At 34.6% G+C, this 14,552-nt stretch overlaps 1 protein-coding gene across 1 annotated transcript in view; it reads right to left on the bottom strand.

Annotated features, from left to right (window-relative positions):
• Ncam2 (neural cell adhesion molecule 2) overlaps nt 1–14,552 on the bottom strand; it is a 468,347-nt gene that overhangs the window by 75,222 nt on the left and 378,573 nt on the right. Inside the window, exon 13 of the mRNA XM_032900505.1 lies at nt 339–458. Within this exon, the coding sequence (XP_032756396.1) occupies nt 339–458 (120 nt within the window). The remainder of the gene's footprint in view (nt 1–338; nt 459–14,552) is intronic.

Genomic DNA, 14,552 nt, shown 5'->3' with positions numbered 1-14,552 from the left:
CTGACATAATTTGCAAGATACTAGCTGTGCCTCTTTAAAAGTGACATGTCACATAATATTTTTTTCTATGAAGACAACATAATATGCGGGCACAATATAATTAATCACACTATAAAAATAAAGAGCATATTTAGAGTTTATATGCCACTACATTCTTTTTTTTCCTTGCCCATCTTTAGAGAAATGATATTTTTATAACCCTTGAGTTGTTACTAAAATCCTTCAACAGAGATATAATTCACTTCCCTACATTATTGAAATCCTTTCTGCATTTAAAAATTCCATTAAACTTGCAAACGAAGGATCTGGTAACAGAGTAGACGGTGATGATTACTTACGAACTGGCAGTGTCTGGAATATTTCTATTTTACTGTAGTCTCCTTGCCCTTTGCCATTCACTGCTGCAACCCTGACTTCATATGTTGTATTTGGTTCCAGGCTGCTCAAAACAACCGTCGCTAAGAAAAACAAAACAAAACAAAACGAACAAGAAAAAGAAGCAAAGAAAGAAAGAAAAGAAAACATCATATACTTATGTTTACAACATTATAATACGGAAATGCAGTGAGTTTATTATAAATCTAGGACACTAATCTCTCCATAAAATACCCAAAAAGAATATGTCATATGGCCATAGTTTGTGAGATGTCTATTCTAATAACTTGATTGTAGCTCCCCCAACCACTAAAATTCAAATGAAAAAATGGTAGCTTACTTTTAAACACTAACAGAAAGTCCAAACAGTCACTGAATTATTATTAATAATATTATTATTATTATTATTATTGTTGTTGTTGTTGTTGTTGTTTTTAATTTCTTGGAAATAAAATTATTTTAAATAATTGTCTCTTTTGTATGTCTTAGTACCTTATGTAAACCATATCATTATTTTTTTATAACTTAACAGAAACATGGGACTCCATGTAGGTTTAGTTGTCCTTCAATGGTAAATTTTTTTCTCTCATGACAGAGACTTGGAATAAACTTGAATTTGCTCAAAAGTGGCGACATTCAATTTACAATCAGAATGAATTCGATTACTACTAATTGCACCTTGTTTCAATCTTCTCACTTGTACATTTGATTTTAGTTCCTTTTCCAATGCACACTGTGGACACGTGTTTACAATCATACACCTAAAAAAGGCAGAACTCGAAGGGTATAGAAGTACATCTCGCTTAGAAACTTGTGATGGCCCATGCCAAGTTTCAATCATATTGAGGTTTTAAAGCACTGCATCTTAATAGGTTTTGGTTTTGTTGTTGTTGTTGATAATGATGGTGATGTTTTATGATGTAGCTATGTGTAGTATGTTTTATGATTACACCTATAGAATAGGATTCATATATAATAGCAAATAATAACTAATGGAGAAACAATCTCCCAGCAAACTCTTTGTTTTTATGTTATAATTTCCAAAACTAAAATAAATGATGTTTAATTAAAAGAATCTAGTTGGACTGGTACCTTTTGTTTAAAATTAAGTCATATAATAGTCTATCATACAAAGTTAAAGGAATAAATCACAATAGAATTGATTATTAGTCATAAAAATGATTAAATTATATTCAATAAAGACCAAATTTACAAAGTTATTGTTTTTTTAATATGTTTCCAATGTAAATTTTATATACTTTATTTTCATAGAAATTATTATTATTATTACTACTACTATGTATTATTAGTACTATTCTGTATTATTATTATTACTAATATGTAGCAGTAGTAGTAGAAGTAGTAGTAGTAGTAGTAGTAGTAGTAGTAGTAGTAGTAGTAGTAGTAGTAGTAATTACTCCATGGAGAAATGAGTTTCGGGATATACCACAGTTATATTTCTTTTATGTAATATACATAATATATAATGCAAATTACCTAAATCAGATTTGTGTGTATGTGTGTGACATTTGTCTTTATTTATTCATTCACACTATGTGCCAATCATTGCCCCCTCCTCCTCCCAGTCCTTCCCTTCATGAAAACTAAACTATACATCTGTGTCCAGCTACATATATATGTGGGGTCTCTAGATCCAGACTGTTTATGCTCTTTGGTTCATTCTCTGAGAGCACTCAAGTGTCAAGGTTAGTTGACTCTGTTGGTCTTTCTGTGGAGTTCCTATCCCTTTAGGAGTCCTAGATCCTTCCCTCAACTCTCTGAGCTCCTCTCAATGTTTGGCTGGGTGATATCAATATAAACTCCAGGAGTCAACCAGATTTATTAAATCTGATTGACACAAGAAACAATTGTACATTATAACAACATTAACTGATATTTTTATACAAATGCATACATAGTAGTAATGTTAAAATGAAAGCAGAAAAATCTAATTCTCATACAATTATTTTTGATGAAATCTTCAAAACGTTTTTTTTCTAATTTTAACAAGGTTTTTCAAAATATGCTGTAAAATCAGGACAAAGGATAATATTCCATATGAAATGTTTCTATATATTTCTCAAGTGCATTATCTAAAAAGAAAATCAAATTTTCTGTAGACAGTATATCACCTGTCACAGCCTCAAATTATAATTCATGATATTGGTTTTAATTAGGGCAATTGAGAAAATGTTGATTGATAACAAGAAACACTTGTCTTGAGGGTGCTTGGATAGTAAGAAACATCTGAGCTTAAATAAGGTATCCTAAAAGTCATATGGTTTTCAAGGAATAATTCCACAGTAAAACATTATGGGAATCACAGAATATATAATTTTAACTCCTTAATACATATTTTGTTTAGTAGATTAATGCATAAGTCATGGTAGTTATGAAGTCTTTCAAATGTGGAGGGAACACATCCAAGAATAATCATATTATATATTATAGCTTCTGATTCTATTGTTGGTTATGAGGAAGCTGCCTCTTAATGTAATATTAAGTTTCCTAAATTATCACTAACACGATTGCCAAAACATGAGCTGAATGGGGACAACAAAAGATGTTCTTGGCCTTGATCTATACAAAAAAATAACCAACAGCTAAGCAATGCTACGAGCAGCTGTCTTCCCCCCCAGAAGAGCACAGCAGTTGGTTACCCCATACCAGTGGTCAACCTTGAAAACATGCATGCAAGAACCATTATACAGACTGAGCAAGTTATATTTATGTATTGAATATTTCTATAAGTAACAAATGACAGATTTTCCTAAAGGGGTCAGAGATCAAATAGAGTCATATGAAATAATTTGGAGGAAGGAAAGGAGGAAAAAAAATGATGTACTTGTAACAGTAAAACAAAAAATAAATATTATTTAAAAACTCACCATATTTTACAAATTTTGTTACTAATATATATATATAACTTAAATTGAAAGAAAAACAAATTCTAGGAAATTTAAAAACACCAATTGCATATTAATTCTTCAAGGCACTAACAATGTAGACAATCAACATAAGCCATGCAGCATTAATCTTCAACAATATTCTTCTTCTCCTGATGGAACATGCCTTCCTTTTACATGAAGCGCTTTAGGGACCTGTTCTCTTAAAATGAACAATCTTTAAGGCAATCAAATATCAGACTGTACTGGAGAATGCTGTCTCCCTGTCATTATTGATGGTTTCCTCACTTCTTTGTGATCCACTAACTGTGAGAGACAGCCTGTTCTCCCATTTCTTAAAACAAACAATTTTAACATGCACATCCTGGTCAAAATAGAATAAAAATACATTGAAATGAAATAGAGCCGCAAAGACAGTGAGAGGTGACAGAGTTGCCTGAGCCTCAGTTGTTTGTTTGAATTGGAATATCATTCAGAGTCCATGGAATGAATCAAAATAAAATAACATATAAAGCTATTCATCTGTCACTCTATTCTTCATAGCTAAATATTATATAGTATTGGAAAATTGTAACTTTTAACATGTATGCATAAATATTAATAAAACATTTACATATAGGATTCACACTAATGTATGTATGAAATAACATCTGAAAGATTATAAATACAGGTGCTTCCACCAGAGCCAATAGCTTTGACGAGATATTTAAGCCTCTTTTTATCTTATACAATAAGATGTACCGGAAAGCATCACAAAAACATGCTACAGACAATGTCAAGCCCATTCCCTATGAATCAGAAAGGTAGAGGTAATTATTAATCTATTTATTCACTCATTCAGTTTACATTGCAGTCCTCCTTCTTCCTCTCCTTCGAGCCACACCATCACAATGCAACCCCCATTACCCTCTCCTCTTTTCCTCAAAGAACAGAAGCCCCGCCCCCATGCAACCTTTCCTGGCATGTCTAGTCACAGCAGGACTAAGCAGATTTTTTCCACAATCTGACATTATAGCTCAGCAAGAAAAAAAGATTCCATGGCTAGCAACAAGTCAGAGACAGCAGCTCCCACTCCAATTGGGACCCACATGAAGACCAAACTGCATATCTGCTACAAATATGTAGGATATTTAGATCCAACCTATGAATAATTGGACATAATAATTTATTGGTCGTTTAGTATGAGTCCACATGGGCCCAAGTTAGTTGACTCTGTAGGTTGTCTAAATTTGACACTCCAGCTCCCTCAATCTTTCCCTCCACTGTTCCCCAAGTATTCCTGAGCTCTGGCTATGCTTGGCTTTAGGAATCTGCATCTGTTTCCAGTAGAGGTGAAATGAAGCCTCTCAGAGGACAGTTATGCTAGGTTCCTGTTTGCAAACACAACAGAGTATTAATAATGTTAGGGGTTGGCTCACTCTCATTGGATGGGTTTCAAGTTGAGCCAGTCATCAGATGTCCATTACCTCAAACTCTGCTCCATCTTTAGCCCTGCACATTTGGTGGTCATGACAAGTTTAGGGTTGAAGGTTTTGTCGATGGGTGGGTGTCCACCTGCCTCCACTTGAAATCCTTGTCACTATGTACCCAGATAAAAGTCTTAGGGTCATCCTCACAGACAACTAGGAGCCTCCCCCTTCCCAGAACCCAAGTTCATGCTAGACATCTCCCACAGCCAATTTCTGTGCTTTCTCCTATCTCTCTCTCACACCCCTGTCCCCTCTCAACCCCTAATCATGGTCAATTCCCTCCCTTCTTCTACCTACTATGTCTATTTTATTTCCCCTTCTGAATGAGATTCAAGAATTCTCCCCTGGGTCCTCCTTATTACTTAGATTACATGGGTCTGTGGATTGTAGAATGGCTACACAGTACTTTATAGCTAATATCCACTTAGAAGTGAGTAAATACCATGTGTGTCTTCCTGGGTATGGAAGGATGATATATATTCCAGTCCCATCCATTTGCCTGCATTTTTCATGATGTCACTGTTTTTAATAGCTGAATAGTATTCCATTGTGTAAATATACCAAATTTTGTTTATTCATTCTTCAGTTGAGAGACATCTAAGTGGTTTTGAGTTCCTGGCTATTATGAATAAGGTTGCTATGAACACAGTTGAGCTAGTGTGCTTCTGGTATGGTAGAGCATCTTCTGAGTATATGGCCAGGAGTGATATAGCAGTGTCTTGGGGTTCAATTACTGCCAATTTTCTGAGAAACTACCGAATTAGTTTCCGAAGTGGTTGTACAAGTTAGCACTCCGACCAGCCATGCAGGATTATTCCCCGTGCCCCACATCCTTGCTACCATGTGTTGTCTCTTGAACTCTTGATCTTTGCCATTCTAACAGGGTAGGATGGAATCTCAGAGTAGTTTTGATTTGCATTTCCTAGATAATTAAGGAAGTTGGTAATTTTGCTAAGTGCTTCTTAGCCAATAGAGATTCCTCTACTGAGAACTATGTTTAGCTCTATATCACATTTTTTAAACTGGGTTATTTGTACTGTCAGCATCTAATTTCTTGAGTTCTTTATTTTAGATATTAGCTGTCTGTCAGATGTAGGGTACATGAAGATCTTTTATTTTATTCTGTTGGTTTGTTCTATTGATGGTATCCTTTGCCTTACAGAAGATTTTCAGTTTCACAAGGTCTCACTTACATTTATTTGAGTGCCTAAGCCATGGAGTTTTATTCAGGAAGTTGTTATTGTTTCAATGAGTTCAATAGTAATCTTTTACTATTTTTTACTTTCTGTTCTTCTTGATTTAGTATATCAGTTTTACGTTGAAGTCTTTGATCAACTTGGACTTAAGTTTTGTGCAAGGTGATAAATGTGGATCTATTTGTATTCTTCTACATGCAGAAATCCAGTTAAACCAGCACCATTTGTTGAAGATGCTTTCTTTTGTACAATGTATCGTTTTGACTTTTAGTAACAAATAAAGTTTCTGTAGATGTATGTGTTTGGTTTTGGATCTTACATTTGATTCTATTGATCAACCTGTCTGTCTTTATGCTAAGTTACTTGGTTTTTATTAATATTGCTCTGTAGTAGACCTTGAAGTCAGAGATGGTAATACTCCCAGAAGTCCTTTTATTACACAGGATTGTCTTAGCTATTCTGGACTTTTTGTCTTTCTATATGAAGATTAGAATTACTCTTTCAAGGTTCATAAAAAAGTGTGTTGGAATTTTGATGGGAATTGCATTGAATTCATAGATGGCTTTTGGTAAAATGGCCATTTTCACTATGATAACACTACCCATCAATCCATATGCATGACAAATCTTCCTATTTTCTGATATATTCCTCAATTTCTTTGTCCAGTGACTTGTTGCTTTTGCCATACAGGTCTTCTACTTCCTTGGTTAGAGTTAAACAAAATATTTCATATTATTTGTAAGAGGTATTCAGTACCTAACTTTTTTTCACCCCATTTACCATTTGTATAAAGGAGGAATACTGATTTTTTTAAATTAATTTTGTATCCAGCAACTTTGCTGAAGGTGTTTATTAGCTCGGGTGTTCTGTTGTAGAATTTTTGGGGCCCCTTATGTATGTCATCATAGAATTTGAGAATAGAGATACTTTGAGTTCTTCCTTTCCTTGATCCCTTATGGTTGTTTATTGCTTTACCTAGAACTTCAAGTACTATATTGAATTGATATGAAGATAGTGTGCAGCCTTGTCTTGTCACTGATTATAATGGGATTGTTTCATTTTCTCTCCATGTAATTTGCTGTTGGCTATTGGCTTCTATATATTGCTCTTATTACATTTAAGTATGTACCTTGTATTCATGATCTCTCCAAGACTTTTAACATTAAGGGACGTTGAATACGCTCGAAGGACTTTTCAGCATCTAATGAGATAATCACGTGTGATTCTTTTTCTTTCAGTTTGTTTTAATGATGGATTAAATTAATGGATTTTCATGTATTGAACCACCCTTGGATTCTTGGGATGAAGTCTATTTGATTATGGCGAATGATGTTTTTGATATGTTCTTGAATTCAGTTCCGTGTATTTTATTGGGTATTTTTGTATCTATGTTCATAAGAGAGATTGGATTGAATAGCTCTTTCTTTGTTCTTTCTTTATGAGGATTAGATGTGACTGTTTCCTCAAAGACTGAGTTTGGCAATGTTTCTTCTGTATCTACTTCATAGAAATTTTGAAGGTATATTATATAATTTTTTGGTTAAAAAGTGGTAATCACTAAGCTACTGATTTCTTAAAATATACATAACCAACCCTATAATATCTTTAGCTTGGTACTTAAACTCTAAAACATTTACATTTTACAGTTCATGGATTTCAAGCAATCTCTTTCTCTCTCTTCTAGATATTGTCCTTCTCAGACACTTCACAGAGCTGTGAAAAATGTAGATGTCTGACTAACAGACTATGGCACCATACTTCTTTAGTTACAAGTAGGTGGCTTGTGCATCTTTCATCCCAATACTCTGTTCTTGTCTGTGTCATAGTAGATCAGTGTACTGAGATTCACATCAGAGCAATTTTCAGAGCAAAGACACAAAGAGGGGGGAAATATTTGCTCAAATACTGTAACAGGTCTGAGCTGAAAGACTTATGGTTAAAGCAATAGTACGTGGACTTACAGACATCCTTCAAAATTATAGCAACTTAGTATGAAAGACAACCCTTTAATATAAGTTTTCTTGGTTCATGTACAAGTCAGGTTGTTTCTGTGCTTATGAAAGGTTGCTGTAATAACCCCTATTATGAGGTTTATCAACTTGTGTTAAACTAGATATTATTTTGTCACATAAAAAGAGTTGTACACATGGTTCCAATTAAAGTGAAGAAAGGGAACAGATTGCAGGAGGTAAAGGGGGTCTGTAATTTGACCTGCCTTACTTAAAAGACAGGATCTATGCCTTACATCATCCATACTTTTGTGGCATAATCCTGAATACAGACTTTCTGAACACTTAAAGTGAAACATGGATGTAAACCGTCACTTGAAAACTGCAAGGCTGCCCACTCAGTACGAGAATTCCACCACAAAGTATGAAGTTAGTTGAAAGCTTCTTTTCCTTCTGTGTGCGCACACAATATGGACTTATGTGTGGGATGAGTTCTTTCCCTATAATTTATTAGAAATTCAAAAGCAAAAGTAACCTTGCAGGGTAACTAAATTAAATACTACTACATGTTCTCTAAAGACAGTACACATTAATGTGCATTCCAGTAAAATTAAGTCAGCATGACTTAGATGTCCTACATGTCTCTGTTAGGTATGAATTTTGTAAAGAAGCAGGTTTCCTTCTCTAATTTAATGTTGTAGTTTGATTGAAAGATGATTGAGTTTCTGAAATAACTATTGCCTATAACTGCAAAATTCTGGTTAAAAGTGCAAAATGTGCATTAAAATAATGCACATTTATGCTGGGACATGAAAAAAATACATAAACTTTTTAAATCCTGTTTTTACCACTAGGGAATATACTAAAAATGAAAAGCAGAAATTACCTCCTCCTTTCAGAAGACATAAACTTTTATTCATGGGATTTAAATAAGTCTTTGTTTGGGTACCAATAAATCTCATTCCTTTAACTGTCAACAGAAACAGAGGCTACTGAATATTTAAAGCCTTTGGGGGAAAAAAAGAGAGAGAGTGATTGAGGAATCTAATTAAAATGAGCAAACATCTACACTATAATCCAATTAGCTGTTGTTCCCTTCCCTTTCTTAAATCCTGGATTTCTTCTGAGTTTTGCCTGCCATTCAGTGTAAGGAGGTGAGATGTCTCTCTGGCTAGAACTACTACATCAACCAACATTCAATGGGAAGGATACGGTTGCAAGAAACAATTTTGACAACAGTTATAACTGCTCATTGGATATTACACTGGCTGATAGTCTTCTCAAAGACACCTGAAATTTCATAGGACTGTGAGAATTTTCCAGCTGATATGCAATTTTTACTGGGTAAGTAAAAGAAGCAAAACCAACCTTTCACATCCATCTAATTTCCTTACAACAATTTGCAACTGACTTGACTTGTAATGAAAATACATTTCTTTCACTCCTTTTATCATGAAGGTTCTAATTTTGATTGTAGAATACTCTCATGGCTAATTCAAAGTATATAAGAAAAAATTATATATAAAGGTACATATTTATTTCAGGTCTATACTTTTCACATAATTTTAAAATTTTAACTTTATTATTTCATAAATTTTAGGTTATTTTTGCTTCCAATAGTTTTCTAAAAGTCCATTTCACCATTCTAGACTATTTTGAATGATGTGTGTTATTATACATAATATAATATATGTGACATGTTCCTTGATATACATAACATTATTATTGTTGTTGTTGTTATATTTAAAATCCAGCCATTATCTCCCTTCCCAGTCTTTGTTATCATAGTCACTTATCCCATTCCTCTTCCCCTATCTCCAAGAATATATCTGACCACCAGGCCTCTGGCCTTCCTATGGGCTCAGATCTCTCAAGGATTGAGCCCATCTTCTCCCACTCAGGCCAGGTCAGGTAGTTCTCTTCTATATATGTGTCCAGTGACTTAAGACTTGGACAAACCTATGTATGCTGCCTGGTTAGTGGTGCAGTGTCTGAGATATCTCAAGGTCAAGGTTAGTTGTGACTACTGGTCCTCCTGTGGGTTGCCCTTCTAATCTGCTTCTTCCATTCTTCCCCTAATTCAACCATTGGGGTGGGTCCCCAACTTCAGTCCAATGGTTGGGTGTAAGTATCTGCGTCTGTCTCAGTCAGTCCAGTGTCTGGCCAAACTGGGGAATCCATCTCATGGGGAGACACTAAGGACTGACACTATTACTGATGCTATGGTGTTTACAAACAGAAGCCTAGCATGGCTGTCCTCTCAGAAGCCCAACAAGCAGCTGACTGAGATATACATAACATTTACTGGAATATTAGTTGTAAAAATAAGAGATTAAGTATATTTTGAAAAGGAACAAAAATTAATCTAATTATTAGGCACTTTTCAACATAAATTATATATAAAATAATTAAATAATTTAATAATTGAATTTTAATCATGAGGTTTTTGTAAGACAAAATAATGTCTTGAATTCACGTGATACTGACTAAAATGTAAAAACATGATTCTTATGAAAAGAAGTTACATGAAACTAAATGGTTGGTAAATAACTCACTCTTAGCTACCATTTGCAAGAAGGAAAAAAATAAAACTAAATTTAAAATTTATCTCACAAGAATCAAAATGACTATGATTAAGAAAGCAAAACTAAGATTAAGAAAGTAATTCTTGCTAAGCATTCAGTAGCTTCCCACCTACAAAATTAACATGTCTTTGGGATGATTTCTTAATCAGGTAAGAGACACCAGATGATTATAGAATTATATCAAATGGACAGCCCTGAAAACATGCATATACAAGAAAATTATGCTACCTGAGATAGTTGTATTTGGGGTGTGTGTGTGTGTGTGTGTGTGTGTGTGTGTGTGTGTGTGTGTGTGTAAAAATAAATATAGCATAGCAACAATTAAAGAAAAGTAGTTCATGGATTTTGAAGGAACAGAAAGAGAGAAGATGAAAAGATGTGGACTAAGGAAGCTGACTGAACAATGAAATTATAATCTCAAAAAATAAAAAGAGAAATCCATTTAAATGAAGGAACAGGCTCTCTCCCACATAGGCAGCTGAACGTGGCAGTATTGATAATAGGTTTCCAGTGGTAGAGTCATGAAAGGTCCAGAGGAAAAATAAGAGATCGTGGCCTCTTCCTCCAATGTTAAGGAAGGATGCTGAACACAGGCATTTGCCAGAAGACTCTTGAATGATCATGACGGTGATGATCATGATGATGGTGATGATGATGATGAGACATTATGCAATGTTATTAAACTGATGTCTGTATCATGCTAGAGATGTGAAGATGTTGAATATGCCAGGGTGATGAGATTATAGGTAAGGAGAGGTGCAGACAGGTGAGAGAGCTATCTAAACAGTAAGAGACGTGCCTTACTCAGCAAAGCTGGGAAAAGAGTCAGTTATGTCCTTTGATATCATAGACCTAAAGGATTTATGAGATTTACTGTTAAGTTTAGATCTTGATTTAGAGCAGTATTTCCTCCCTATGCCCTCTTCCCTCCTAATTGCAATGGTAATGATATTCTGTGTCATTGTAGGTTGTAACAATTGAGAAACTGCCTTGGGTGTCAGAAGATAATTGAATTTTGGTCTTTTGAATTATTTTGAAACTGGGAAACACTACAAAGACTTCAGAAGTAGGACTAAATGAATTATGGCCTGGGCACAAGTGTATGTCAGCTAGACAGTCAAATGGGTTGATTTGAATAATATGAATCCATAGACGAATATATTTGAATAGTTGCTCCCTAGTTGTTTGAAACATTTGGGAATAATTAAGAGGTAGGTCATTGTTGGAGAGTATATGTCACTGGCCTAACGTTTGATGTCTCAAACACCAATAGCATTCCCAATATGGTCAGGGGCAAAGACAAAATCTCTCAGCTTCTGTTCCAGCAACTTGCTTGTCTGCCTGATACCAGTCTTCCTTCCTTGAGAATCATGGGCACTAAGCCTCTGAAAATATGAACCCCACATTAAATGCTTTCTTTTATAAGTTACATTGGTCACAGTGACTTATTACTGTAATTAAGTAAGACAAGAGTATATTTATACTTAATATCAACTCCTATGAGTTGTGATATTTTTGTGATATTTTTGTATTGAACAATATTTCATTATAATATACTTTATCTGTTTTTTTCTCACCATACATCCTTCTCAACTCTATATATTCTCAGTATTGTCCCTGATTTTCTATTTTTGAAACAAACAAACAAACAAGAAAAAAACATGAGAAAAATACAGGAAACATAAATCCTTGTGGTTTTAAATAACCCCAAATTAAAAAATCAAGATTAAAAAAGCAAAATACCAGTAAAACAAAAAATATGTCAATACAGAGGGAATGTGAAACAAAACATCTATGAAAATTTCACTGAGTTCATTTGGTATTGAACAACTTCTGATTATTTGGCTTGCCCTAAGGTATGGTTGATGTACCCAGTGATACTCCGTTAGGAAAATCCATTTTTCCCTTTTTCAGTGGCATTTCTTGCACCTATTTTCTTGATTAGAGGTGGGAATCTCTCAGTGTGGGGCTCTGTTAGTTTTAGAGCCTGGCAGGCTTGAGCTCGTGCAAATAGTAGGTCCAGTGTCTCAGCATCTTTGAGTTCATATGTGTGTTGGTCCTCTTGCGTCTTGAAGACTTAGTTCCCTCGGAGTCATTTGTCACCTCCAGCTTTTACAGTCTGCCTCCTCTTCTCCATAGATGCCCAATTTTTGAGGAGGGTATTTCCTAAAAATATTCCATTTAAAACTGAGTGCTCCAAGGTCTATCACACTCTTCACACTTTCTAGGTGAGGATCTTGTGTTCATTTCCATTTATGGCAAGAAGACATTTCTCTACTGTGAGTTAAATCGGGTACTGATCAGTAGACATAGCAGTGTGCCATTAAAAGTCATTTTATTCCTTTAGCTGAAACGTAGTAACAGTAGTAGATTTTCTACTAGGAACATGGCCTATCTAGGATTAATTTCTTTTCCAATTTAGCCACGACAAGGATGAGTTGTACCTCATTTGGTGGGTCTTAAATCCTATCAGAAAATGGGTGGTTACTGCTAAAATATTTGTGCCAGTATCATAGCAGCAGATCTTACACATACTCTATTAGTGATTGCAGGGTATACAACTGGATGATATTGATAATTTCCTTTCTCCTCTTGTAGAATCAAGAGTACCTTTATGATGACATGTAAGTTAGAGTGAAGCTTCTAGTTCGTTCCAAGATCAATGTCTCCATCTTTAATTATACAAACATAGTCATCAACATGAAAGCCATATCACCATACCCTTACACTGTGGAAAGTAACCAATAGCTTTGAAAATATCCTGAAATGTTTTAGGGTTTCTATTCAGTGCCTTTTGTAAATAATAGAGCAACATGTAACCCATTTCTGGCACTGGATGTTTTTATTTGACAATATTTAGATGTTTAGTTGAAAGATTATTTCTCAATAATTTCGTTATTCCACTCAGTTTATTTTCATATGTTTATGTTTGAAGAAACTTCTACCATAGTGGGTTTCTGTATAGTTTTCTGATCACCTCCCCCCATACACACATTCTCTCCTTTTCTCTCCTATCTACCACTCATCTTAATATTCTTACTCTTGTTTACTTTTTATCTACATAAGTATATATTATTATCATTTCCTGTGAAGATCTTTTACCCCTTAGTCTCTTACTAGTTACTCAAACTCTGTGGTTATTAGAATGGAGCACAGTTTCAAAGGCTTAAATGTTAACATCCACATATAAGAGAAAACATATTGTCTTAGGGGTTTCCTGCTGTGAACAAGCACCATAACCAAGGCAACTCTTATAAGGACAACATTTAATTGGGGCTGGTTACAGGTTCAGAGGTTCAGTCCATTATCATCAAGGCACATGGGAGCATCAAGGTGGGCATGGTTCTAGAGAAGCTGAGAGTTCTACATCTTCAGCTGAAGGCTGCTAGGAGAAGACTAGCTGCCACATAACTAAGATGAGGGCCTTAAAGCTGCAAAGGCCCTACTCCCTAATAGCGCCACTCCCTAGGCAAAGCATATTAAAATCACCACACATATAATACTTATGCTTGGACATATAGATGACATATCTCCAGGTGATGGTTTTTAGCTCCATCCACATACGTATGATTACCTATGGATTTTGTGTTTCATTTTACTTCACTAATTATAATGTTGAATTGTGCAAACACATAATATTTTCATTATTGCTTTTTCAGATAATGAACATCTGTGCTCAAATTGGGCTAGAATGGAAGGTTGACAAGTGCCGCTGGAAATAGCTAGAGGGATCTTGAGTCTACTTTGAGATTAAGAGTACACAAAGAATCAAGATAGAATGAGCAGAGGGAATCCTACAGGCGTCTGTAGTAGGCTGAAGAGTAAGTCTGAAAAGACATCATATACTATTTATTTTAAACTTTAAGGAACAATATTCTGGTTTTCATTTAACAACATTGTCTTCTCTTTTTTTCTTCAATGTCAACTACTAGAAAAGTCTTTATAAAAAATAATTTACTGTCTACATTTCTATATTTTTAAACTTGTATTTTTGTGACTATTAGAGAATTTGAATTCCTATTCACATATTCAATGTACTTTTCTTGTCAATATTAATTAACTTACTTTTTGT

This window comes from Rattus rattus, chromosome 4, assembly GCF_011064425.1.
Source record: "Rattus rattus isolate New Zealand chromosome 4, Rrattus_CSIRO_v1, whole genome shotgun sequence".
NCBI classification, from domain to species: Eukaryota; Metazoa; Chordata; class Mammalia; order Rodentia; family Muridae; genus Rattus; species Rattus rattus.
Note: the sequence above shows the minus strand (reverse complement) of the source record. Positions and strands in the feature narration are given on the sequence as shown.